Source organism: Chelon labrosus (assembly GCF_963514085.1).
Source record: "Chelon labrosus genome assembly, chromosome: 2".
Taxonomy (NCBI): Eukaryota; Metazoa; Chordata; class Actinopteri; order Mugiliformes; family Mugilidae; genus Chelon; species Chelon labrosus.
The window spans coordinates 4,323,922-4,349,583 of record NC_140338.1 but is presented as its reverse complement, the minus strand read 5'-3'; the positions used below and the strand labels follow the sequence as shown (position 1 = coordinate 4,349,583).

Here is a 25,662-nt window from a genome sequence, read left to right as displayed (position 1 = left end):
TTATTCAGTGCAGAGCAAAGCATGAGTTCATTCATTATACCTCCAAAAAAGAAAAAGAAAAAATGTAATGGATGTCTAAAAAGTTTGTTCTTCTGACCAACAAACCTAAATCAGTTCAGATCTTTACATGCGTATTATTAGTTTTATTAAAACCAAGATTTCACACCAGACAAATTAATAATAATTTCTCTTCGATCACTTCCTCACAGGACACCGTTTGAAGTCTGTTGGTTGTTTTAGTCTTTCATATATCAAAGTATTTCATACAGTCCTACCAGTGTCTCGTCCTCTGTCCTGAGTGCTGCTCTTAGCGTCGTCCAGCTCCTGGAGGTTAACGTAGATCTGTTCTCCTGACTCCATCAGAGCGGCTCCTAGGTTGGAAACAGATGTGTTGTTGTATGTGTAAATCTCAGACACAAGGACAGTCACATGGAGGTTTCAGTTCCTTATAATCTGCTCACTGTTAGTGTCAGTCAATGTGTGAGAGACTTTACAGCTTGTTCCAAAATCTGGATCATGTCCCCAAGTCAACAAACAGCTGTTCATGGTTCTGATCCAGCGGTAGGTAGAGATCCATTAGAGACAGCAGCTGGTACAATATTCTACTGACCACATGATGGAACTGCTTGTTTACAGAAACACAAACTGAGATCAGGGGCCGTATTCCTAAAGATTATGAGAATCCTCTCAGAGAGCTCCTAACTAGCCTAAAAAATCCCAGCAAGGATCTTAGCTTGCATAAAAAGGACAACAATCAGAGTTTGCACAATCTATCAATCAACAGTTGGTTTGATTGATTACAACTAATCAATAAAGAAATCTGTAAATAAACCTGTAAATTCTTTGTAAATTGTAACCCTGGACAAATGTTAAAGAAAACTCCATGTTGACGTCTAGTTCCTGGTTGAAGGTTTCTGAAGTTGTAGACAGTTGTTGAGGGAGGTGTTTAAGTCTGGCTGTTGGCTCTGCAGGTCTGGGATCAGTTCACAGCTGATTCTAGTTGTGAATCAGCACAGCTCATATTTCTGGAGTCACTCAGTTGCTCATTAAAGGTGAAAATTACATAAACATCTCTTAAGCATCCTCAGCAGGGTCCGTGACTATTCAATGAGCCTTGGGTTTATAATAGACTGCTGTCAGATAACAGCAACTGATCCAAGATGAATCTGAGAAATTCTCTCCCTGCAGAGGAAGAAACACAAAACAGAGGGAGTCAGTGATGGCATGAAGTCAGAGAGGGATGTTCATCATTTCACTAAATCAATTATTAACATTCCTCAAACTCCTACAGAACTACAGAATTCAATTGTAGTAGTTCCTGTTTTCAAAGCATCCATGGATGTCCAGTCAACTATCACCAGGTTATTGTGACACTGAACAAAACATCAAACTGTGATGATTCTCAGGTACGTTCTGAGTTAAAAGGAGAATTTTCTTCTAAATGACACCGAGTGTAAACACATGTGAATCATGTCAGTATGTTCAGATTGGTCTGATTATCCTGACCTGACTGCGTCTGCAAACATTGACGTCGGTATACTCTACGTTTGTCTTTATGTCCACCCAATCTGTGAAGATACAAAGTTAAAGTCAAACAAGTAGAACTTTATTTATAAAGCAGTTTCTGTAGGTTCAAAATCAGGATCACTCAGTCTTTGACAGTTACAATAAAGGCAATAAAACATTTCAAAGAATGAGATTCTTTGAGGCAATGACTGCATAATAAAAGGTGAACATGTATGGTGGGCTCAAAGAAACAAGGACGTATTGTGATGTTTCCATAAATCCTTCATTCATTCATTTTCTATACCCGGTTATTCCTGTTAAGGGTCCCAGGGGTCTGCTGGAGCCTATCCCAGCTGTCATCGGGCGAGAGGCAGGGGTCCACCCTGGACAGGTCGCCAGTCCATCACAGGGCTAACACAGAGACAGACAACCATTCACACGCACACCTACGGCCAATTTAGAATCACCAATTAACCTAATGAGCATGTCTTTCGGAGGGTGGGGGGAAGCCTGGAGTACCCGGAGAGAACCCACGCAGACACAGTTAGAATATGCAAACTCCACACAGAAAGGCCAGCTGGCCCATGGATTCGAACCAGTGAGCTTCTTGCTGTGAGGCATCAGTGCTAAACACCTCGCCACTGTGCCGCCATTTCCATAAATCATTTTAAATATATGTTTTTCATTTTTTCTCCATCCAATGATTCTTGCTGTCTGATTTAATCCCAGTATTTATTCACATGGTTTGTTTCAGTCAACAGTTAATGAAGACAGTCACTGGTCATTTCAGTTTGATGGTCAACAGAGCTAAATCAAAAGGTGGCGGCGTAGGTAGCTACTGTCGGATCCAGATTATTCTTAAGTGTTTTATGAGTTTGATCGTCTCAGACAGGCCCAGATCAAACCCAGTGATTCGATTTGCGTTGTCAGCCTAAGTAAAATGTGGAAAATACCGTAAGCTCATATAACACAAAGAGATACTGTCTGACGCACCATGATAGAGACCTGAGAACATTCTTCTGTAAAATCACTCATCTTTCTAAAAGAAATAACATTTACTGTCCTGAACAAAGTCTTTATCAACACAACTTAAACAAAGTTACACATACAGGAATCTATTCCAGAGAAACACTGACAAACTATTTAGAATCAGTGCAACAAAAAATCTTAGAGACAAACGTATTCATTTAAAATGTAATCTAATCAGTGGAATTAAATAGAAACAGAGTTAAAACCTGCCTTGTGTTTGACTGATTGTCTTATTTTGGTGAAGATACTTGAATCTGATGAAGCAGGCAGCCAGTGGAACGAGAACAACAGCAGCAACAGGTATTATAATGAGAATCAAATCTGTTGAACAAAGAAAATAAAATATGTCACAACAACAACAACCATTAAAAGATGAGAGTTACATTTTATAAATCAGTGTCAGAATGAATCTTACGATGTCTTTGGTCTGGGTTGTCTAAACCTTCTCTCTTCTTTTCTCTGCAGGTCGTGGTCACATTGACTGGAAGAGTCTTTTCCTCTCCAGGGTTGGCAGCCACACATCTGAATGAAGAGTTGAAGTCCTGCTTGTGTACAGAGAGAAGCAGAGAGACAGCAGAGCTGCTCTGGTTCAGGATCTCCTCGTCTTTGTACACTATATTACCAAAAGTATTCGCTCACCCATTCAAATGATCAGAATCAGGTGTTCTAATCACTTGGCCTGGCCCCAGGTGTATAAATTCAAGCACTCAGGCATGCAGACTGTGAAACAAGACATTTGTGAAAGAATGGGCCGCTCTCAGGAGCTCAGTGAATTCCAGCGTGGAACTGTCATAGGATGCCACTTGTGCAACAAATCCAGTCGTGAAATTTCCTCGCTCCTAAATATTCCACAGTCAACTGTCAGCTCTATTATAACAAAATGGAAGCGTTTGGGAAAAACAGCAACTCAGCCACGAAGTGGTAGGCCACGTAAAGTGACGGAGAGGGGTCAGCGGATGCTGAAGCGCATAGTGCAAAGAGGTCGCCGACTTTCTGCACAGTCAATTGCTACAGAGCTACAAACTTCATGTGACCTTCAGATTAGCCCAAGTACAGTACGCAGAGAGCTTCATGGAATGGGTTTCCATGGCCGAGCAGCTGCAGCCAAGCCACACATCACCAAGTGCAATGCAAGGCGTCGGATGCAATGGTGTAAAGCACGCCGCCACTGGCCTCTAGAGCAGTGGAGACGCGTTCTCTGGAGTGATGAATCACGCTTTTCCATCTGGCAATCTGATGGACGAGTCTGGGTTTGGAGGTTGCCAGGAGAACGGTACATTTCAGATTGCATTGTGCCAACTGTGAAATTTGGTGGAGGAGGAATTATGGTATGGGGTTGTTTTTCAGGAGCTGGGCTTGGCCCCTTAGTTCCAGTGAAAGGAACATTGAATGCTTCAGGATACCAAAACATTTTGGACAATTCCATGCTCCCAACCTTGTGGGAACAGTTTGGAGCGGGCCCCTTCCTCTTCCAACATGACTGTGCACCAGTGCACAAAGCAAGGTCCATAAAGACGTGGATGACAGAGTCTGGTGTGGATGAACTTGACTGGCCTGCACAGAGTCCTGACCTGAACCCGATAGAACACCTTTGGGATGAATTAGAGCGGAGACTGAGAGCCAGGCCTTCTCGACCAACATCAGTGTGTGACCTCACCAATGCGCTTTTGGAAGAATGGTCAAAAATTCCTATAAACACTCTCCTCAACCTTGTGGACAGTCTTCCCAGAAGAGTTGAAGCTGTAATAGCTGCAAAAGGTGGACCGACATCATATTGAATTCTATGAGTTAGGAATGGGATGGCACTTCAGTTCATAGAATGAGTAAAGGCAGGTGAGCGAATACTTTTGGTAATATAGTGTACCACAACAGTGTGGTCTCTTCAGCTTGGTCCACAGAACACAGCAGGGAGCAGCTCTCAGAGCTCACACTCAGTGTTTTCACTGCAGGAGATGGGACAGAGTCTGCAGAGGAAAGACATATGAAGACCACTGACTTTAGAAACTACACTTCACTGACTTCCTTCCTCATGTTCATCAGAGAAAGTCAAGAGGGAAACATTTTCAGATTGATGCTTGTTGTCTGAAGGTTCTCAGTCATCCAGGTCATGGTTTATCTAAAACAAGAAGAAAAGAAGAGAAACTGGACTTGTAGAGTTTCTAGAAAATGTTTTATCCAAGTCTTCAGTTCTAAAAGACTGGTGGGGAGTTTGGGTTTACATATGAACATCTGTGAGTCACATATGACTCTACTATTTGATCCTACTGCCCTCAGAGAGGAGCCGATTTTTTTTTTTTAAATGACCTGCTTCATGCAATTATACTTGAACATAGGGTCATTTTCAGCAAATATGACAGAAAGTTAGTTTTATAAGGCTTTCCTACTGCACCTTTAATGTTCATGTTGATGTTTTCTATAATTAAACACACATTAGAACTTGACCTTTATAATCATCAGACTACAGCAACCACAGGTTCTCTTTGTGTTTTCAAATATTGACTTAACGCAAACCCAATGCTGCACCTTCAAATTAAAAGCATTTAACCAAGCTGACTTTTATTGTGAAAGAGTCAAAGAGATTACTATGTGTTTTTATTGCCCTCAGAGTTCTCTGACTGTTCTATTAAAACACATTTACTGTTCCAACCAGTAACTACAGGTGTCACCAAACCAACCAGGACTGAACTGTTCACTTTAAGTGGAGGATTCCCAGATCAAGCAGCAACATATGAACTGGATATGGATGTTATTAGAACAATGACAGCATCAAGACACACAAACTGGAAGAAGAAATGGAACTTACCAAACACTGAGACTTTATAAGATGTGGTGAAAGCTCTTTCTTTTTGAGAGTTAACAGAATAAACTCCTGAGTCGTTCTTCTTCAGACCCGTGAGTGTAAAGAGTCCAGTGGTTTTGTTCCAGTGAACTCTGTTCATGTAAATGTCATCTTCTATCTCATATTCTCTTTGTTTCACTGAAGCAATAGGATTTACTCCATATAACAGAAATCCTTTCTCCATCACAGGGTCAGGTAGAGTGATGTTTCCTCCCACAGTTCCTGTCAGGTTCTTCTTCACCTCCTCAGTATCAGACAATCTAATCACTGTAAAACATAAAGAGACACGACAGTAAACATCAAGTCACAACCTCTGATCAACATGAACAGAAAGTCTGCTGCAGCGTTGTCAGGTTCTGTCTTTACGTCCTAGTTAGGTGTGACTAGTCTGGGCAATTTTCAGCCTCTTTCTGAATATTTTTATTGGAAAACAACAACCACACAGTTGCACCATGTTGAATAATGACTGCAGTAACATACAAAGCTCCAGTTTTAAATAATCAGTCTCGTGTCTTGTTGCTTGTTGTTGCTCCATTGTTCAGATTATGTTGATGCCACAAAAAAAACAACTGTCGACTGATGACACTAAAGAGCACAAAGAGAAATTCTCTAATTTTATTCAATGATCATCTGATGAGAAGCTGCACTGATGAGATTTAACAGTCAGTGGCTTCATGTTTCAGTCACATGTAGTGGAATAAATGTGAAGAAGTGAAAAGTTGATGATTGATCACAAATCCCCAGTAAAGAGATGCAGTAGAATGATCTGTAATGATATTTATTTTAAAGCTAGAGAAGCTCCTCATGTTTCTACTCTTTTTTCTTTTGGTCCAACACCTTCCATCAGCTCAGGGAAAAGTCTCAGATCCTCCGTGAAGACTTACCTAAGAAGAGGAAGTTGATGGTCCTCCTTAACTCCATGATTGGAGACATAAAGCATCATTAAGTGGAGACAGACATGGTGAAGTGAAGCTGATCCGTGGAGACAATAGAGGACATGACTCTGTTCTCAGGGTTGAAGAGAGGACTGAACCATTAGATCATTGTGGGCAGGGGGGCTTACTTAGTGCTCCAGGAAGTGAAGTTAGAGTCTTAACTCTATTCACTCATCAACAGATATGTACTGTACATGCACAAGTTCATGTACACAGCAGAAACTTCTACATTTCTTCGTAAAAATGATTCAAAACATCAGCAGACTTTTACACAAGTCCTGAAAGTAGACAAAGAGAACTCAATCAAACACATCAGTCAGAAATATTATACTTAAGTATTTATTTATTCAAGAATATTAATAAATAGTTCATATCAGTGAGTTGTAAAAGAACCTAAAACCTTGTGTCCAGTATGTGCTGTGACCTCCTTGTAACTTAATGTTTCTGGTAACTGCTGATCAGTCGTCTACAGCAGCTTGGAGGAATCTTAGCCCATTCCTCAGAACAGAACCACTTCAGTTCTGAGATGTTGGTGGGTTTCCTCACATGAACTGCTTGCTTCAGGTCCTTCCACAACATTTCTATTATATTAAGGTCAGGTCTTTGACTTGGCCGTTCCTAAACATTCAACTTGTTCTTCTTTAACCATTCTTTTGTAGAACCACTTGTGTTCTAGGTTCTCGTTATCTTGCTGGTTTATATCAGGCGTTAACAACAGAACAGTTTGTGACTAATCCAGTTAATTAAATACTCTGCTGCTCACAGATATACATCACTGACCATAGAAAGCTAGCTGCTAGTCCGCTGCTGTATGGGGTTACGTTGGCAATGTAGTTTACCGGCTGCTCATAGCTGAAGGGCTGTATGTTGACGTCTAGTTGCTGGTTGAAGGTTTCTAAAGTTGTTGACAGTTGTTGAGGGAGGTGTTGAAGTCTGGCTGTTGGCTCTGCAGGTCTGGGATCAGTTCACAGCTGATTCTAGTTGTGAATCAGCACATCTCATATTTCTGGAGTCACTCAGTTGCTCATTAAAGGTGAAAATTACACAAACATCTCTTAAGCATCCTCAGCAGGGTCTGTCACTATTCAATGAGCCTTGGGTTTATAATAGACTGCTGTCAGATAACAGCAACTGATCCAAGATGAATCTGAGAAATTCTCTCCCTGCAGAGGAAGAAACACAAAACACAGGAAGTAAATGATGGAATGAAGTCAGAGAGGGATGTTCATCATTTATCTAAATCAGTTCCCAAGACACATTCCTACAGAACGACAGAATTAAATTTTAGTAGTTCCTGTTGTCCAGTCAACTATCACCAGGTTATTGTGACACTGAACAAAACATCAAACTGTGATGATTCTCAGGTACATTCTGAGTCAGGGGCGGAGTGGCAATCGGGACGACCGGGACTTTTCCCGGCCGAAGGATTTACGCAGCGGATCACAAATTGACCGGCCGCGAGGCGAACGCGACCGGCCTGAGCTTATCAGAATCATTGATGTAGCGGCCAAATACTCCCATACATACACTATATTACCAAAAGTATTCGCTCACCTGCCTTTACTCATTCTATGAACTGAAGTGCCATCCCATTCCTAACTCATAGAATTCAATATGATGTCGGTCCACCTTTTGCAGCTATTACAGCTTCAACTCTTCTGGGAAGACTGTCCACAAGGTTGAGGAGAGTGTTTATAGGAATTTTTGACCATTCTTCCAAAAGGGCATTGGTGAGGTCACACACTGATGTTGGTCGAGAAGGCCTGGCTCTCAGTCTCCGCTCTAATTCATCCCAAAGGTGTTCTATCGGGTTCAGGTCAGGACTCTGTGCAGGCCAGTCAAGTTCATCCACACCAGACTCTGTCATCCACGTCTTTATGGACCTTGCTTTGTGCACTGGTGCACAGTCATGTTGGAAGAGGAAGGGGCCCGCTCCAAACTGTTCCCACAAGGTTGGGAGCATGGAATTGTCCAAAATGTTTTGGTATCCTGAAGCATTCAATGTTCCTTTCACTGGAACTAAGGGGCCAAGCCCAGCTCCTGAAAAACAACCCCATACCATAATTCCTCCTCCACCAAATTTCACAGTTGGCACAATGCAATCTGAAATGTACCGTTCTCCTGGCAACCTCCAAACCCAGACTCGTCCATCAGATTGCCAGATGGAAAAGCGTGATTCATCACTCCAGAGAACGCGTCTCCACTGCTCTAGAGGCCAGTGGCGGCGTGCTTTACACCATTGCATCCGACGCCTTGCATTGCACTTGGTGATGTGTGGCTTGGCTGCAGCTGCTCGGCCATGGAAACCCATTCCATGAAGCTCTCTGCGTACTGTACTTGGGCTAATCTGAAGGTCACATGAAGTTTGTAGCTCTGTAGCAATTGACTGTGCAGAAAGTCGGCGACCTCTTTGCACTATGCGCTTCAGCATCCGCTGACCCCTCTCCGTCACTTTACGTGGCCTACCACTTCGTGGCTGAGTTGCTGTTTTTCCCAAACGCTTCCATTTTGTTATAATAGAGCTGACAGTTGACTGTGGAATATTTAGGAGCGAGGAAATTTCACGACTGGATTTGTTGCACAAGTGGCATCCTATGACAGTTCCACACTGGAATTCACTGAGCTCCTGAGAGCGGCCCATTCTTTCACAAATGTCTTGTTTCACAGTCTGCATGCCTGAGTGCTTGAATTTATACACCTGGGGCCAGGCCAAGTGATTAGAACACCTGATTCTGATCATTTGAATGGGTGAGCGAATACTTTTGGTAATATAGTGTATATTACTTAGTATTACATTAAGGCGGGGGGGGGGGTCAGAATTTTCCCGGTGGATTTTAGTGCCCCACTCCGCCCCTGTTCTGAGTTAAAAGGTGCATTTTCTTCTAAATGACACCGAGTGTAAACACATGTGAATCATGTCAGTATGTTCAGATTGGACTGATTATACAGAGGAAGCACTGACCTGACTGCGTCTGCATACGTTGACGTCGGTATACTCTACGTTTGTCTTTATGTCCACCCAGTCTGTGAAGATACAAAGTTAAAGTCAAACAAGTAGAACTTTATTTATAAAGCAGTTTCTGTAGGTTTAAAATCAGGATTACTCAGTGTTTGACAGTTACAATAAAGGCAATAAAACATTTAAAAGAATGAGACTATGAGGCATCATAATATCATCATAATAAAAGGTGAACATGTGTGGTGGGCTCAAATTCTGTCACTTCGGGAAAGTCTTTAGAAATATTTCAAAAACTCTTAGAGACAAACGTATTCATTTAAAATGTAATCTAATCAGTGGCACTAAATAGAAACAGAGTTAAAACCTGCCTTGTGTTTGACTGATTGTCTTCTTTTGGTGAAGATACTTGAATCTGATGAAGTAGGCAGCCAGTGGAACAAGAACAACACCACAAACGACGACAGAGATTATAATGAGAATCAAACCTATTGAACAACGAAATAAAATACGTCACAACAACAACAACCATTAAAAGATGAGAGTTACATTTTTTAAATCAGTGTCAGAATGAATCTTACGATGTCTTTGGTCTGGGTTGTCTAAACCTTCACTGTTCATTTCTCTGCAGATCGTGGCCACATTGACTGGAAGAGTCTTTTCCTCTGCAGGGTTGGCAGCCACACATCTGAATGAAGAGCTGAGGTCCTGCTTGTTTAGAGAGAGAAGCAGAGAGACAGCAGAGCTGCTCTGGTTCAGGATCTCCTCGTCTTTGTACCACAACAGTGTGGTCTCTTCAGTTTGGTCCACAGAACACAGCAGGGAGCAGCTCTCAGAGCTCACGTTCAGTATTTTCACTGCAGGAGATGGGACAGAGTCTGCAGAGGAAAGACGTATGAAGACCACTGACTTTAGAAACTACACTTCACTGACTTCCTTCTTCATGTTCATCAGGGAAAGTCAAGAGGGAAACATTTTCAGATTGATGTTTGTTGTCTGAAGGTTCTCAGTCATCCAGGTCATGGTTTATCCAAAACAAGAAGAAAACAAGAGAAACTGGACCTGTAGATTTTCTAGAAAATGTTTTATCCAAGTCTTCAGTTCTAAAAGACTGGTGGGGAGTTTGGGTTTACATATGAACATCTGAAGGTGATACTCATCAGAAACCCATAGGACTAGTGTCATATGCTCAGATAGTCACCTGTAGTTGGAGGAGGCTGTTTTGATCTGGTCTTCTTTCTCCAAAGGTCTTTTTAGATCAGCTTTGGGAACAGACTGGGAAGACTGACCAATAATCTAACATGAATTTACATCATTGTCTAACTGTGCTGCAGTAGAGGAACAATAAGAGGAAGACAGAGCTCTGCTTTATTTTAGAACACCAGATCTACCAGATGTCTCATAGATAATAGAACAGGAAGTCAAACTGAAGAGACTCTTCAACATATCTGGCTCAGTTGTCCCAGAGTGACTCCTTTCTTCTCTTTACAGTGGTTCATTGGTTTAGGACACGATTTAGAGGAAAGTCTTTTTATTTGTGGTCCAAGATGTGAAACATCTTCTAGAAACTCTACAAGTCCAGTTGCTCTTGTTTTCATCTCTGTATTGATATTGATGTTTGTTGTTGATCTGAAGGTGATCAGTAGACATTAAAGTCTCAAAGATTTTCGTTTGAATAGAAGTCTGTTAATGTGAGTTAAAGCAAAGATGAATGTATTGTCACAAGGGAAGAGTGGGACTGGTAACGACAGACAGCAAGAGGAAGCAGGAGTGTGAGAGGGTGAATGATCACAGCATCAAACACATTAAAAAACTAAAGTCAGTTGTATGCAGATATTTTCAGTCAGTCTGATTCATTCCCCAAAATCAAATATATTTTTCTGTCAAGTCAGCCTTGTTTTGATGTTTGAATTTGTTTTAGTTTTTCTCAGTCTCATCTCAGGATATCTGCAGCAGTCACATTAATGTTCACGTTGATGTTTCCTATAATTAAAGACACAATAGAACTTGACCTTTATAATAATCAAACAACAGCTACCACAGGTTCTCTATACTAAAGTGTTTTCAGATATTGATGTAACACAAACCCAATGCTGCACCTTCACATTAAAAGCATTTAACCAAGCTGACTTTTATTGTGAAAGAGTCAAAGAGATTACTATGTGTTTTTAGTGCCCTCAGAGTTCTCTGACTGTTCTATTAAAACACATTTACTGTTCCAACCAGTAACTACAGGTGTCACCAAACCAACCAGGACTGAAGTGTTCACTTTAAGTGGAGGATTCCCAGATCAAGCAGCAACATATGAACTGGATAAGGATATTATTAGAACAATGACAGCATCAAGACACACAAACTGGAAGAAGAAATGGAACTTACCAAACACTGAGACTTTATAAGATGTGGTGGTGAAAACTCTTCCTGTTTTAGAGTTAACATAATAAATTCCTGAGTCGTTCTTCTTCAGACCTGTGAGTGTAAAGAGTCCAGTGGTTTTGTTCCAGTGAACTCTGTTCATGTAAATGTCCTCTAGTATATCAAGCTCCATCTTATTCACCATAACAATATTCGTTCCTCCATATAACAGAAACCCTCTCTCCATCACAGGGTCAGGTAGAGTGATGTTTCCTCCCACAGTTCCTGTCAGGTTCTTTTTCACCTCTTCAGTATCAGACAATCTAATCACTGTAAAACATAAAGAGACACGACAGTAAACATCAAGTCACAACCTCTGATCAACATGAACAGGAAGTCTGCTGCAGCGTCGTCAGGTTCTGTCTTTAGTTACGTCGTCGTTAGGTCTGACCAGTCTGGGCTATGTTCAGCCTCTTTTTGAATCTCTTTATTGGAAAACAACAACCACACAGTTGCACTCCTGCACTCCCGTCGTGTCTCTTTCTTTTGGTTCAACACCTTCCATCAGCTCAGGGAAAAGTCTCAGATCCTCTGTGAAGACTTACCTAAGAAGAGGGAGATGATCTCCTTCCATAACTCCATGACTGGAGACATATAGCATTATTAAATGGAGACAGACATGATGAAGTGAAGCTGATCTGTGGAGACAATAGCGGACATGACTCTGTTCTCACGGTTGTTAAGAGGACTGAACCATTAGGCCACAGTCACGGGGGCGAATCAGCTTCAGGAAGAGTAGTTAGTTTCTTATTTTGCTTCTTCACAATGTCACTGATACCGCACTTGACAAAGACTTGACTGTATACACCCATCAAACAATATGTACTGTACATATGTGCTACCAAAGTCGTTCACCACCTAGTGAGCATTGATGAAAAGTAGTCATTTCCCAACGGATAAAGACAAAAAGTGAATATGATGTTCAACTGAAGACCTTCAAGAGGTTCCACACGAACATGTTTGTTCTAGAGACAGAGATCTGGATCATATAAATACTGCATTCATCTACACTGCAGTCTCTGAAGCAACGTAAACCAGGAAACATCATCTCTCTGCAGCAGCACGATCTTCTGGTCGACTTACCTAAACCACATAGGTCTTCCTGTTCCATTTAAACCCAGAGTGGCGGGTGGATAAAAGTAGAGCTGCAGTGTCTCTGTCCAGCAGTCTGGTCTACCACAGCTCAGCATCTATAAGAGACACGATCAGCTCACAACAAAAACCCAGAAACCATCTTTCATTTCTATAGAAACCAACCACAGAGCTCACTTTCTCATGAGACGTTCTGTACCTGCGTTTTACCCTCTGAGCGCCCACTCCTCCTCCGTGTTAAGGAGCCTTCTACTGTATGTCGTCACTGTCTTCGGTTTACAACCATCTGCTCTTCTGAGAAAAAGAAGCAAAACATTTCTCTTCATCTATGAAACATTTCTAGTCTGGAACAACAGATTCTTATGTGTGATCGTATGTTCAAGTGTAACAGTCACAAATACACATGAGCTTCTTTACATTTGGGAGGTTTTATTTTTAAAGTCTAGCCTTCTTCCAGGCGAAGTAGTTTGGTACTTTTATTTTGAAAACACAATACAGACATGATCCTCTGTGATGAGTGTCGTCAAGGAGTTGGACCTCGTTTGAAAGGCTTCTATACAGCCTCTTCATTAGATTCTGGTTGCGGTTACATGCTTTTATTTTGTAGGAGTAGTTTGGTCAGCGCTGAGATGAGGAAACCTATAGCACTGGAGGAGCTCATCACAGCCCTGCAGAGCATGGAGGGAGGAAAGCCCCCCAGCACCAGTGGGATTCCTGTAGAGTTTTATGAGGTGTTCTCAAGAGAGATGGGTGAAGACCTCCTGACTGTTTTTAATGAGAGTTTTAATGACATGCTGCTAATGTTGAGCTGCAGGAGAGCAGTGATAACTGTCCTGACAAAGAAAGGAGATCTCCAAGAGATTAAAAACTGGCGTCCAGTCTCTCTCCTCTGCTCGGACTATAAGATCCTGTCCAAAGCGCTGGCCTACAGACTGAAGGAGGTGATGGATCTCATTCTAGTCCAGAGAGGTCAAACCTACTGTGTGCCTATTCCTAGACCTGTAGATCTAGCCTAGATACAATTCTGGACCTTTTGAACATCAACACTGGTCTTATTTCTTTGGACCAGGAAAAGGCTTTTGACCAGGCTGAGCACCTTTATCTCTGGAAGATCCGGTCTCAAGAGTCTTTTCCTCTGCAAGGTCGCAATACAGTGGTCCCTCGTTAATCGTGGGAGTTACGTTCTAAAAATAACCCGCGATTCAGCTTTATTTTTTTACAATGATTATAAATGTTTTAAGGTTGCAAAACACCTCACTACACACTTTATACACTTTTCTCAATAACTTACAAACATACCGCACTTCAGTCACGCTGCCACCGATCAAAAATACTGTATATGTAAATTTGGCAAGCTGAACGCGTTCTGTACTGTACAAGAGACACCGTACGGAGTAGATTGATTGACAATGGTCTACAGTCCCTTAGCCAATCAGGACGCAGAAGACGACACGCGGGCTCTCCCTTAGCCAATCAGGACACAGAAAACAATGCGCTGTGAATCCGCGAAACTGCGAGGTGAACCGGGTTATCGTGAGGGACAACTGTATCACCGGAAATGAAAGTCATCACAACACTGAGGTATTTACCAACAGGATAAATGCAACAATGCAGCAGTGATGACTTGAGGCCAAATCTACGTCTTAAAGGACAATTCCGGCGCAAAATGAACCAGGGGTTAATAACACACACTGAAAAAATGGAAAAAGGGGGGTTGTTCAATTTACAAGTATGCATTTTGTATATGCTACATAATTTTTTTTTATTTCTCTCTAAAACATGATTAAATCTTAAAAAAGTATTTCAATACTGAGCAATGTTAAACCTACACGTCATTGTCATTTTAAGAAGAAAGAAAAAAGTTATGTTTTATCAGCCGGAAGTTGAAAAGCCCGCCTCTAGAGGGCGGTCTTTTCCGGGCTTTTTTTTTTTCAAGACAGAAGACGGTTGTTGAAGACAGCAGGCTCCGCCATTTTCTCCCTCGCTGTGTTTTCCGTGGATTTGGGCTGCTCTGGACACGATGAAGGTAATAAAAAACGTACCGAATATGAGCCAGAGATAGAAGTTGAGTGTTTATAATCAAGGTTTGAAAACGTTTAGCTTTTTTTTGCCCCGTAACGTCGAGTAAAACCGAGTTAGTCTTTGGGCTAACTGGTAACGTTTTGTTTGGTCATTCTCTGCTGATGGCAGCGGTCATGGGTGCCGTCCTTAAATGTTTTTTCATTAGTTTTTATTTCTGGTAACTTAAGGTAACTGTTAATGTGTGCATGGCAACTAGTTTGTATGGGAAAATTCAAAGAATATATGTCTATTGTATTTTCAAACTGGCACTTGGAGGATAATTAGTGGGGGGGGGGGGGTAGCTCTGGCATTGGCTTTGGCTAAACATGGCTGCGGTAGCGTTAACAAAATGGAGAAAACTGACTCGGCGACATGAAAGTAATTTATCTCTTAAAATTAACTCTGTCATGCTGAGGTCTAGCGGTGTTTCTCATGTTCAGCTGCTTCCACTATGGAGGTGACTATGGTCTGTTCAAATTATCCCTTTTTGTGTGTGTGGGTGGGGGGGTCGTCGTACATGTTCGTACATGTTTGCAGCATGCTACGACGGAGTATTAGGGCCACATTAAGGAAAAAAAAAAATCACAAACTTCGAGAATAAAGTCGTTATTTATGAGAATAAAGTCGTTATTTACGAGAATAAAGTCGTTATTTCTGAGAATAAAGTAATTTATAACCAGAATAAAGTCGTTATTTATGAGAATAAAGTCATTTATAACGAGAATAAAGTCGTTATTTATGAGAATAAAGTCATAATTTATGAGAATAAAGTCATTTATAACCAGAATAAAGTCGTTATTTATGAGAATAAAGTCATTTATAACGAGAATAAAGTCGTTATTTACGAGAATAAAGTCATAATATTATAACCTGTTGTTTTAGATCACAGTCACTCATTGCGCGGCTCGTCAAGCTATAACTGGCGGCTCGCATGGTAGCTACAGTATCACACTGCCACTTGCCTTTGAATGCAATCCACTGTTTACCGCCAATGCTACATAAACTGCCATCTCATGGCGATAAGTTGTAATACATTTCACGCAGCTGAATCACGGAAAGCGCGAATGAAAGTGGCCATGTGGCATTGTTTACAAAACCTGACCGCAACGCACGTTTGCAGGCAGGCGACGTAAGCACCGCTAGCTAGCGTAAAACACAAAATGGACCGGTTTTTAATAAAAAAAGGAGACAGAAACGGGCTCAGTAAAGTAAATCTGGTCTTAAATGAAAATATATTGGCAGTGTTATTTCTTTTTTGTGGGATGTCCAATTTATGCACAAAGGTGACTTAGTATGTTGTCGTAAAAGTGGCTCGCGTTTTTTATGGCTGGAACTGGCTGCAGGGTTATCGGTAGATGCATCAGCGGGCCATTCAGAGGGGTTTCGTGGTGTCTCAAGAAACAATCCGACAAATAATTAAGATTCCCGGATCAATACACCTGCAGAGGCCCCAACGCCTTAAATTACGACTTTATTCTCGTAAATAACGACTTTATTGTCGTAATAAATTACTTTATTCTCATAAATTATGACTTTATTCTCGTAAATAACGACTTTATTCTCGAAGTTTGTGACTTTTTTTCCCTTAATGTGGCCCTAATACTCCGTTGTAGCATGCTAGGTTAATCTATTAGCTAAAGTACGGCAGCATGAGAAAGGAAAGGTCCAGTGACGGTAACTTTTTTTCTTTTCTTTTTTTTACAATAACTTTGTTCACATTAAAATTACTGGACTACAGTCCGTGACTTCTCGGTTTTAAGTTTTCTTGTTTTTTTTTAAATAGTATATTCCTTGGGAGCGAGAGCTTTCGGCATGACACGCTTATTCTGTCGTGCAATGCTAAACTCTCGGTCGCTTTTCCCACGGGGAAGTAAAGCCGTCGCCTCCGTTGCCGTCGTTCTTGCTAGGCTTTAAGTCAACTAACATTATACGGTAGCTATGTCCTGCCTTGAGTTGATGTTGCCTACACACCCACATACTTGATTTTTTTTTCAACATTTTTTTTTATTTTTACTGTGTAGATATCCTCCAGCCAAGGTCCATAATACATGTCTCTGGGTGTTGCTGTGTCAAAGGCTCTGTGGTGAGTATTACTATTCAGTTGCTTTTTTAAAATATTAAAAATATTGTGAGTAAAGATAATTACTGCAAGTCCTACTGCCGTTAAGATTATGATATTATTTTTTTAAATATTAAAAATATTGTGAGTAAAGATAATTACTGCAAGTCCTACTGCCGTTAAGATTCTAATGTTCATTTTTTGTTTAAACTATTTTGGAGAGATGTGTCTAATAATCAGTCTCTCAGTACAAGAAAAAAATAATATAATGGCACCACAAACAACACCTTCTAAAATGGCTGTGTAAAGTTAGTAAAATGGCAAGATTATGGGTTTAAAAGGATGGTAAAGATTTGCTGTATTTCTGTTCAATGTGTGTGAGCTGAACTTCCATTTGTGTCTCTTTCTCTAGTGAATGTGGCAGGGTAAAGGGTGTTCAGTTGCTGTGGTATATTTGACATGTCTCTGGGTGTTGCTGTGTCAAAGGCTCTGTAGTAGTGGTGAGTATTACTATTCAGTTGCTTTTGTTGGTCTACTGGATCTGTTTAAAGGTACATTGTGTAAGTTCTTCTGTTATCTATTCGCGAAAATTGATTATTTCGTTCAAAAGTACGTTTTTCATTCATCAATAATCCCCCCCATCAACAAACTGAAGTGTTCTGGTAAGCTCCGAATTTGCCGTTCATATCATTCATATCTACACATAAAAATGGCCGTCAGTAACAAACCAGATGTCATTTTAGTCACAGAAGTCGAGAGAAAGACGGTAAAACGTGGGTCAGGTAAACAATACGACATCGCCATGACAACATATTGTCACGTGTATTATTTTGCCTCGTGCTGACGGGCCACTTGTTTAAATAGAAGCTTGTTTATGCCGTTACGTGCAGCAGCTGTTATCCGTCTGCCTTAAGCCCGATTTCACGTGAATGCAGCATGAAAAATACGACTGAGTTGCTTGCGATCTACAACCGCACCACTAGATGGGAGTAATTCTTACATAATGTACCTTTAAACAAGACTGAATGGATTTCTCTGCATGATGATGATGATGATATTTTTTTTAAAATGTTAAACATATTATGAGTAAAGATAATTACTGCAAGTTCTGCCCCTTTCTAATGTTCATTTTTTGTAAGTTTTTTTGACAATTACTAAACTATATTACTATAACTTTTATGATAAGATTTCCTGATTTCTGGATTAGACTGTGTGTGTGTGTGAGCGTATGAGCTGAACTTCCATGTCTTTCTTTCTCTAGTGAATGTGGCAGTGTAAAGGGTGTTCAGTTGCTGTGCAAAGTAGGTCTGAATTACTTGATCATTATAAACTCAAACACCCACATTTTGGACGCACCACAAGTTATCCATGTACGTATTCTAGATGTCCCTGTACATTTAAGACATGGAATGCTTTAATCGTACATCAAAGTAGAGTGCATTCCACACAAGATAATCAGACATTAAAAGAGTTGTCCATTTTCAGCTGTCACTTATGTGCATGCAAAAATTTAGCTAATGAAAGGGAGTTTTTTGTCCATATAAACACACATCTGAAGAGAAATGAAAATGTTAGTTGCATGTTTGTCGGCTGTAGTTTTCAAACCAGTATTTATGGAACTTTTAAGTCTCATAAAAGTCGCCGACACACACCTCACACATTAGCTGATTTCTTACCAGGTATTGTAAAAACAACTACAGTAGCATCTCCACCATTAGAAGATTTGTTTTCAGATAGCCAGGACGAGGACTGTGTGTTGGAGGAAGTTACTGATTCTTCACGAGAGCAACACAGCGCACTTCCAAGTGCAATTGAGCAGCAGCTTGCAGCAGCCTTACTAAAACTGGAATATTTAGTCCACGTGCCAGGTACAGCAGTTGACGATTTTTTACAAGAACTTTACTACTTGATAAACACAGCATCAGTCACACTATCTAAAAGTGTTGTGACTGATATTCTTAAGCATCACAACGTACAAGTTGATGACTCTGTAGTTACAGAAATCACCAAAGCAGTATGCTCATCTAACCCTGTTCCAAAAGCAATTGAAAAAGGCGGTCCTCTTAGTACTTCATATCATCGTAAACTATTTTATAAGGAAAAATTCTGTGTTGTTGATCCAGTTACTTACATACTCGACCATAAAAAGAAACACACCTTTCAGTATGTTCCACTGTTGAAATCATTGCAGCAAATTTTAAATAACAAGGCCATTCTTGATAAGATTATTGAAAATCATAGAGGAAAGCAGGACATTGAACTTGACCCATCTGTTGAATTCAGGTCCCCTGAAGATGGTTCGCATTTTAAGAAAAACAGCTTCCTAAATGCAGATGAGTTAAGGCTATCACTGCGTCTGTATGTGGATGATTTCGAGACCTGCAACCCCTTAGGCACCTCTCGTAAAAAACACAAGCTTTGCGGTGTTTACTGGATACTAGGTAACCTGCCACCAGGCTCCCACTCATCTTTATCATCTATTTATCTTGCAGTGCTTTGCAAAAGTTGTGATGTAAAAACATATGATTATAAGACAGTTTTGGAACCCCTTCTTCAAGATCTTAAAATTCTTGAGGACCATGGTGTGTATGTGCCTTTATTAGGTAAGTCTCTAAAAGGTACAGTGCTGAGTATTGTGGCTGACAACTTAGGAGCGCATGGTATTGCAGGGTTCATAGAAAGTTTTTCTGGTGATTACGTCTGTCGCTTTTGCACAGCAAAGAGTTCTGAGTTCAGGAATCACTGTGTTGCTTCTGGTGCGTTCAGCCTTAGAACTAGAGAGGGCCACGCAGATCATGTAAAATCATCTTCTGAAAAAAATACACATTGCTTTGGAGTTAAGAAAGAGTGCATTTTTACCAAAACTCTTTCTCATTTTCATGTTGTCTCCGGGTTTCCACCTGATGTTGCTCATGATATATTTGAAGGTATTGTGCCTGTTGAGCTGGCCCACTGCTTGGCATTACTGATATCAAAGAAGTTTTTTACATTAGATGAACTGAATAAAGCTATACTGACTTTTCCATACAAATGGTCGGACAAAACAAACAAGCCACATATTGTACCACAGAGTTTCTTAGGTCGGAAAACTATTGGTGGCAACGCTCACGAGAATTGGAGCTTACTGAGGTTGCTCCCATTTGTGATAGGTCCCCTTGTCCCAGAAAATGAGCCAGCATGGCTTGTGTTGATGGATTTAAAAGATATTGTGCAGTTAGTTGTTGCTCCTGTGCATACAGATGAATCCATCTCATACCTTGAAAGCAAAATTGTTGAGCACAGACAGAGGTACCAAGACCTGTTCCCTGGTGTCAGACTTTCACCCAAACACCACTATCTCGAACACTACCCGCAGATGATAAGGTGTTTTGGCCCTCTCGTCACAGTTTGGACAATGCGATTTGAATCCAAACATAGTTTTTTCAAGAACATTGTAAGACACACAAGTTGCTTTAGGAATGTACCACTGACTTTGGCTTCAAAACATCAAATGATGATTGCCTTTCACATAAACTCACCATCATATGGTAAATCTTGCCTAGATGTATCTACTGTCTCCACAGTTCCAGTTGATGTACTGAAGGAGGAAGTAGCTGAGGCTATAAAGCTAAAATGCCCTAGCACATCTGAAGTGCATCTGGCTAAGAATGCATCAAGCAATGGCATAGCCTACAGCAATGGCATGATAGTTGCCCATGGATCAGTAGCTGGATTACCAGAGTTCGCTGAAATTAGTCAGATTTGTGTAATAAATGAGATGTTGTTCCTGATTGTGAAAGTGCTGTGTGGGTGGTACACTGAACACTACAGAGCCTTTGAGCTAAGCATGTCACCATCCAGAGAAGTAAAACTTGTGGCACTCAGTGAACTCACTGACCCGTATCCACTGGCCTCTTACATGGTTGGATCAAGCCATATGGTGACCTTAAAAAGGCAGATCATCATTAAAGGTTCGTAGACCACCAAAGTGGTGATTAATAGTCGGGCTGAACAATCAATCACAATATTTTCAGTCCTAAGTAATTTTTTTTTTTAACACATTTGGTGATGTGCATGCTGAATTCTATGGGGTTTTTTGTCACTAGATATTTGTCTTTGGAGTCTGTCACTCTGTCTGCCTGTGTATCATCACATCTATTTTCCCTCCACATTCACACTGTATTTTTTTGTTTGCTGTGAACTAATAATGGGAGTTTCTCTGAAATCTCTTTGTCTATTATAGGTCATACTGTATTGCATGTCATACTGATTCTTTTGGGTCACATCATAGGCTTCTCATTTGTATCCACCTCTGAGTATTTTTTTAGGTTGAACTTGAAGCTAGTACAGATGATCAGCTAGTGGTTGGGCAAATTACAAAATGAAAGTGAGGGGAAAACACTAGGGGAAACACTGGTCATACTATATGAGTAAATTGAAAATGAGAAACCTATGTTGCATCAATTATTGTGTTGACAGGACAAATAATGTGATTAACATAAAACAATAAGCATTAACCTTTTTTTCCTCTTTGTTACTTTATTTCTTTTTACAGACTGAAACGTAGAAGCATGAATGCCCCGGCACTTCTCAAAGTCATCTTGGGTGACAACAGCAGCCAAAGGATGACTTTCCCAAATGGACTCCCAGGAACTGTTAATGAACTAGTTGGTGAGGTACAAAGACAATGTGGACTTGACTCTAACTTTAGACTTCAGTTTATGGATACACTATTTGGAAATGAGTTCATGAACCTCACTTCAATGGATGAAGTACAGGATAGAGGGACAATTAGAGTGATTACCATGACAAGTACCTCCACTCCTCAGTGTGCTAATATACCCCCCACCTCAGCTGCCCATCACTCCTTTGATGAATCCTCATCCCTGTCCAGTGGATCTGTTGACACTGACATACTCTCTTCACCGGAGTCGGAGTCACCCAGGTATCGGTCATCTTGGCCGAGCATCTTTCATGTTCCCCAGTTTAGTTATGATGCAGAGTTGAAACTTCAGCAGGGCAATGCAGCTTACAGGGAAAATGGTACATTGCTAATTCCAGATCATAAACTGAAGTCAAACATTCTCGAGGGCCTAGTGCAAGAAATTGTTCGGTACAAACTTTATGTTCCTGACAAAGACTTTAACACTGTTGGAGAGGCTCTAATCGCAAAGCATCCCTGCCTGACTGAGAAAGGCTCATTCTCCGGATATGCTGGATGGAAATGCAGCTTGAAGAACAAACTTGCGATCTATCGCACTCACCTGAGAAAACTTGGGTGTCCTGAGGTGACAGTAAACTCACTCAAGCACAAACCAGAGGCCAAATCAAGCCCTGCCTTTGGCATTAAAAAACCAAGAAGGTCGGAAGTGAACTACTGTCCGCCCTATCCTATTGGAGAATCTGAGCAGAGTCTTGAGAGTGTGAGAATGGAGCTTGTTTCAGATGTTAAGAAGAGGAACAACAGGGAGGCTGTAAGGATGAAAATGGAAAAGACGTTTGCCTATAGAAGACAGGAAGTGGTTTGCGACACACCAATGATAAAAGACTTCAAGGCGAGATGGCCAGCACTTTTTGAAGTAGGCGAGGTATGTGTTTTATGATTCTCACTCTGACTCACTCTGTCTCTCTTGCACACACTCAAAGACATTACAAACTATTTGACAAAGTATTTTACACTTGCCTGCTGGCTGCTTAGCAGACGCTCTCCCAAACTAAATCATTTTGTTATTGTTTTCTGAGTTTATTGTTGTTTGTTTTGTTTCTTCATTTTTTGTATATATATTTTAAACAATTACTCAGTAATGAAAGAAATAATACGAGTAGTGGTTTTGATAAAATGTTAACAATGATCCAAGGTCTATTTGGCAATGTTCACTTAATGCCCTGTTTGAGACAAAGTCCATTATTTAAAACTTGTCCCACCATGTGTTAATCAACTGATACTGTTGACAAAGGATTTTGAATTGATGTACTTAACACACTAAAAAGCACTAAGTTTCAGCTGGAAAATATTTAGAGAGCATAAATGATTTTTCTTTTCTTTTTTTAATCCTCCTGTTGTCCTTCTGGGTCAAATTGACCCAATCTGTTTCTTTCCTTACCTTCGTCCTTACTTCCTCTTCTTCCTTCCTCTTTTGATCCAATTGACCTGATCTGTTCCCTCCCTCCATCTTTCTTTCCTTCCCTTTTCCCTTCCTTCTTTCCCTTCTTCTTCCTTCCTTGAACAAATCTGTTCCCTCCCTCCATCTTTCTTTCCGCAATCCTTTTCCCCTCCCTTCCTTCTTTCTTCCTTCTTCCTTCCTTGAACAAATCTGTTCCCTCCCTTCCTTCCTTCTTGTTTGACCCAATTAACCCAATATGTTCCCTCCCTCCTTCTATCTTTCCTTAATTTTTCCCTTCCTTCCTTCTTTCCCTTCATCCTTCCTTCCTTCCTTCCTTCCTTGACCCAGGAGGACAACAGGAGGGATAAGTATGATCATGACAACTAGAAAATAAAGCAATAAAACACGGAGCTTTTTGAATTATTCTGCTCCTGTACAAATATTTTAATTTAAACTTACTTGAGCTTTTTTTTTTCTTTTTTCTTTTTTAATTAATGCTTTTCCAAATTACTGCCATATCGCATGTTGATGTCTGTAATCATTCTCCTTTTCAGATTAATGCTGAATTTAAGCGGATCACAACAATGCCCCTGCAGTCCAGATTTCTCTCTCAATTAGATGTTCACTCTGAGAAACTGATCAAACTTTTTAAAAACAGAGGAGGACAGATAGGCAGACGCCTAGGGGACATCGTTGCACCCATGGATGAAGTAAGTATACTCTCTGGGGTGGGGGTGTAACAATTGATTGTCTTCAAGACAAAAATCCAAATGACAATTTACACAGACATGAACTCAAACAAAACAACTTGTGCTTCTGCTTTTCTGCCTTAGGATGATGATGTAGATCTAGGAAGAGAATGTGTCATAAAGGCACTCTGTGTGTACCTGAACGAGGACCCAGAGAATCTGTTAAGAGAGTATGTGGTGAGTATTACTTAGGTTTACTATGTTGAGGTGTTATCTTTCATATTTTGTAAGCTTTAAAACATCTACTCATTGTAATTACTTCACAGTCAGCTAAGTTGTAAGATAATATGGTAGTGATCTTAATATCAAAGTGTGTTTGTGTGTGGTTTTGAGTCAATGTGAGGCACTTTGTGTTACTTTTGTGTATGAAAAGTGCCATATAAATTAAGTTTGATTTGATATCTTAATAAATTACACAATACACATGCAATATTCCCTATATGCACGTGGCATGTAGTATAATCCCACTTGTTTTATTTTTTTGTGCATTGTACAGGCAGCTGATGAATCCTTCCTCCAGGAATCCATTGAGGAAACCACCATGGGTATATACGTCTTGAAGCTCAGAGATGCCAGTGAAAAACCAGAGGACATCGGCATTGTACTTGAGTCCCAGATTGTGATGCAGGATTTGGACAATGTTCCCTTAGCTGCTGCCATGTTGTTTGGCCTCATTTATTCTTTGGACTTAAACTACCCTGCTGAACTCAAGTACACCTTTGAAGTGCTGCAGAAGGTGGTCATGGAGCTTGAAGGCAATGCACTGTCCAAAAAAGCCCAAGTCCTGAAGAACAGACTTTATCAGTGAACTGGCTACCCAGGCTCTCCAGCTCGATTGCTTGCAAGACAGCAGGCTGTCTTTGTTGAAAAAAGTATATTTGTTTGATTTCTTGTGAGACATTTCACCTACCTCCTCCAGTTGTTGAACCTTTTATTTTGTGCAAGAACTATTTAAAGAGTTTGGGGTGGTTTTTGTTTACTGTGAGCACTGGTAGTTGGAATTGAGCCACTGCAATTGTTTCAATGTTTCACATTATGGAACATTTACATGTGCTGTGAAAGGACAGGTGTGTATTGCATGTAAAGTGAAAATTCTTTATGTTGGTGTGTTTAGGTGAGTTTTAATGTGTGTGGTGACTGTAGCTTAAGGTTCTGCTAATTGGTGTGCACAGTGTCCCTCTGTTATCCACATGCACAAACACATTTCTGAATCCATGGATAGTCCTTTCCTCTGGTTCACCAGTAATGTTGTATCTTTGTTGAAAAAAAGGCTATCAAGCTTGTTTGCTGGTAATACTGTATGCATTATTTGTCTACCTCTGACAATTGTTTGATTTATTTGAGTGGAGCGCACACACAAAATTATATATTTTTTTTATAGAACTGAAACACATTACTACCCCCATTTTTATGGTTTGGGGTGAGTTTTTCTTTACTGTAAACACTGATACACTCACATTTCATGCCGACACCATATTTTTTACACTGCAATTTTTTTTTTTGCAACTGTACGTCCTTGAAGATGTTTTCTGCAGTATTACTTCTATTGCTTTAAACAATGTTCCAATAAATATAAATGTTAATTTTCAATTAAATTAGTGTTAACTTTATTTTTCCACTGAGTTGTCTATATGTGATGTACATATTAGATTACCCAGCAGGTTGTATTTTTAGTAGTTATGCATGTTTATTATGCACTGTCTGGAATTAATATGTTGGTTGTCCACATGTGCTTTAGTAAATGTAGGTAAAAGATTGCACTAGATTAAGTGGGTTAAGGGTGTAGAAATGAAATTCTTAATTTACAAATTAGCTTATAAAAGTAATTTAAATTATACCAAACTTAATAGTGTCAGATTTACCTGTTAAGATTAGGTTAGCTTCACGCAAAAAAATTATGTTGATCCAACTGATGATAATTATATATAATACACATTA

General features: G+C 40.3%; 3 protein-coding genes across 4 annotated transcripts; 1 reads left to right on the top strand and 2 right to left on the bottom strand.

The window, feature by feature from the left end:
• Nucleotides 1-826: 826 nt before the first annotated feature.
• LOC311506725 (CD48 antigen-like) lies at nt 827-12,858 on the bottom strand. Its single transcript, XM_084570802.1, has 7 exons — nt 12,764-12,858; nt 5,339-5,641; nt 4,400-4,499; nt 2,951-3,147; nt 2,746-2,856; nt 1,507-1,568; nt 827-1,182 (listed from the first exon to the last, which is right to left on the bottom strand). Exons 1-7 carry the CDS (start codon nt 12,789-12,791, stop codon nt 1,105-1,107), a joined length of 879 nt encoding a protein of 292 aa, XP_084426928.1. The 5' UTR covers nt 12,792-12,858; the 3' UTR covers nt 827-1,104.
• LOC311504777 (SLAM family member 7-like) lies at nt 9,546-12,274 on the bottom strand (the record flags this gene model as incomplete). Its single annotated transcript, XM_084568052.1, has 4 exons — nt 9,546-9,753; nt 9,847-10,143; nt 11,645-11,980; nt 12,226-12,274. The coding sequence occupies 4 exons, from the start codon at nt 12,272-12,274 to the stop codon at nt 9,626-9,628; spliced, it is 810 nt and encodes a 269-aa protein (XP_084424178.1). The 3' UTR covers nt 9,546-9,625.
• Nucleotides 12,859-14,731: 1,873 nt separating the features above from the next.
• On the top strand, nt 14,732-25,077 carry LOC311504223 (uncharacterized protein). Of its 2 annotated transcripts, XM_084567236.1 has the most exons (4): nt 14,732-14,798; nt 23,530-23,685; nt 23,809-23,901; nt 24,221-25,077. In XM_084567236.1, the coding sequence occupies exons 1-4, from the start codon at nt 14,793-14,795 to the stop codon at nt 24,530-24,532; spliced, it is 567 nt and encodes a 188-aa protein (XP_084423362.1). In that variant the 5' UTR covers nt 14,732-14,792; the 3' UTR covers nt 24,533-25,077. The 2 variants fall into 2 exon arrangements, with proteins under 2 accessions (XP_084423362.1, XP_084423361.1); XM_084567235.1 differs by lacking the exon at nt 14,732-14,798 and having other exon boundaries at nt 22,262-23,685.
• The last annotated feature ends 585 nt before the right edge of the window (nt 25,078-25,662 follow it).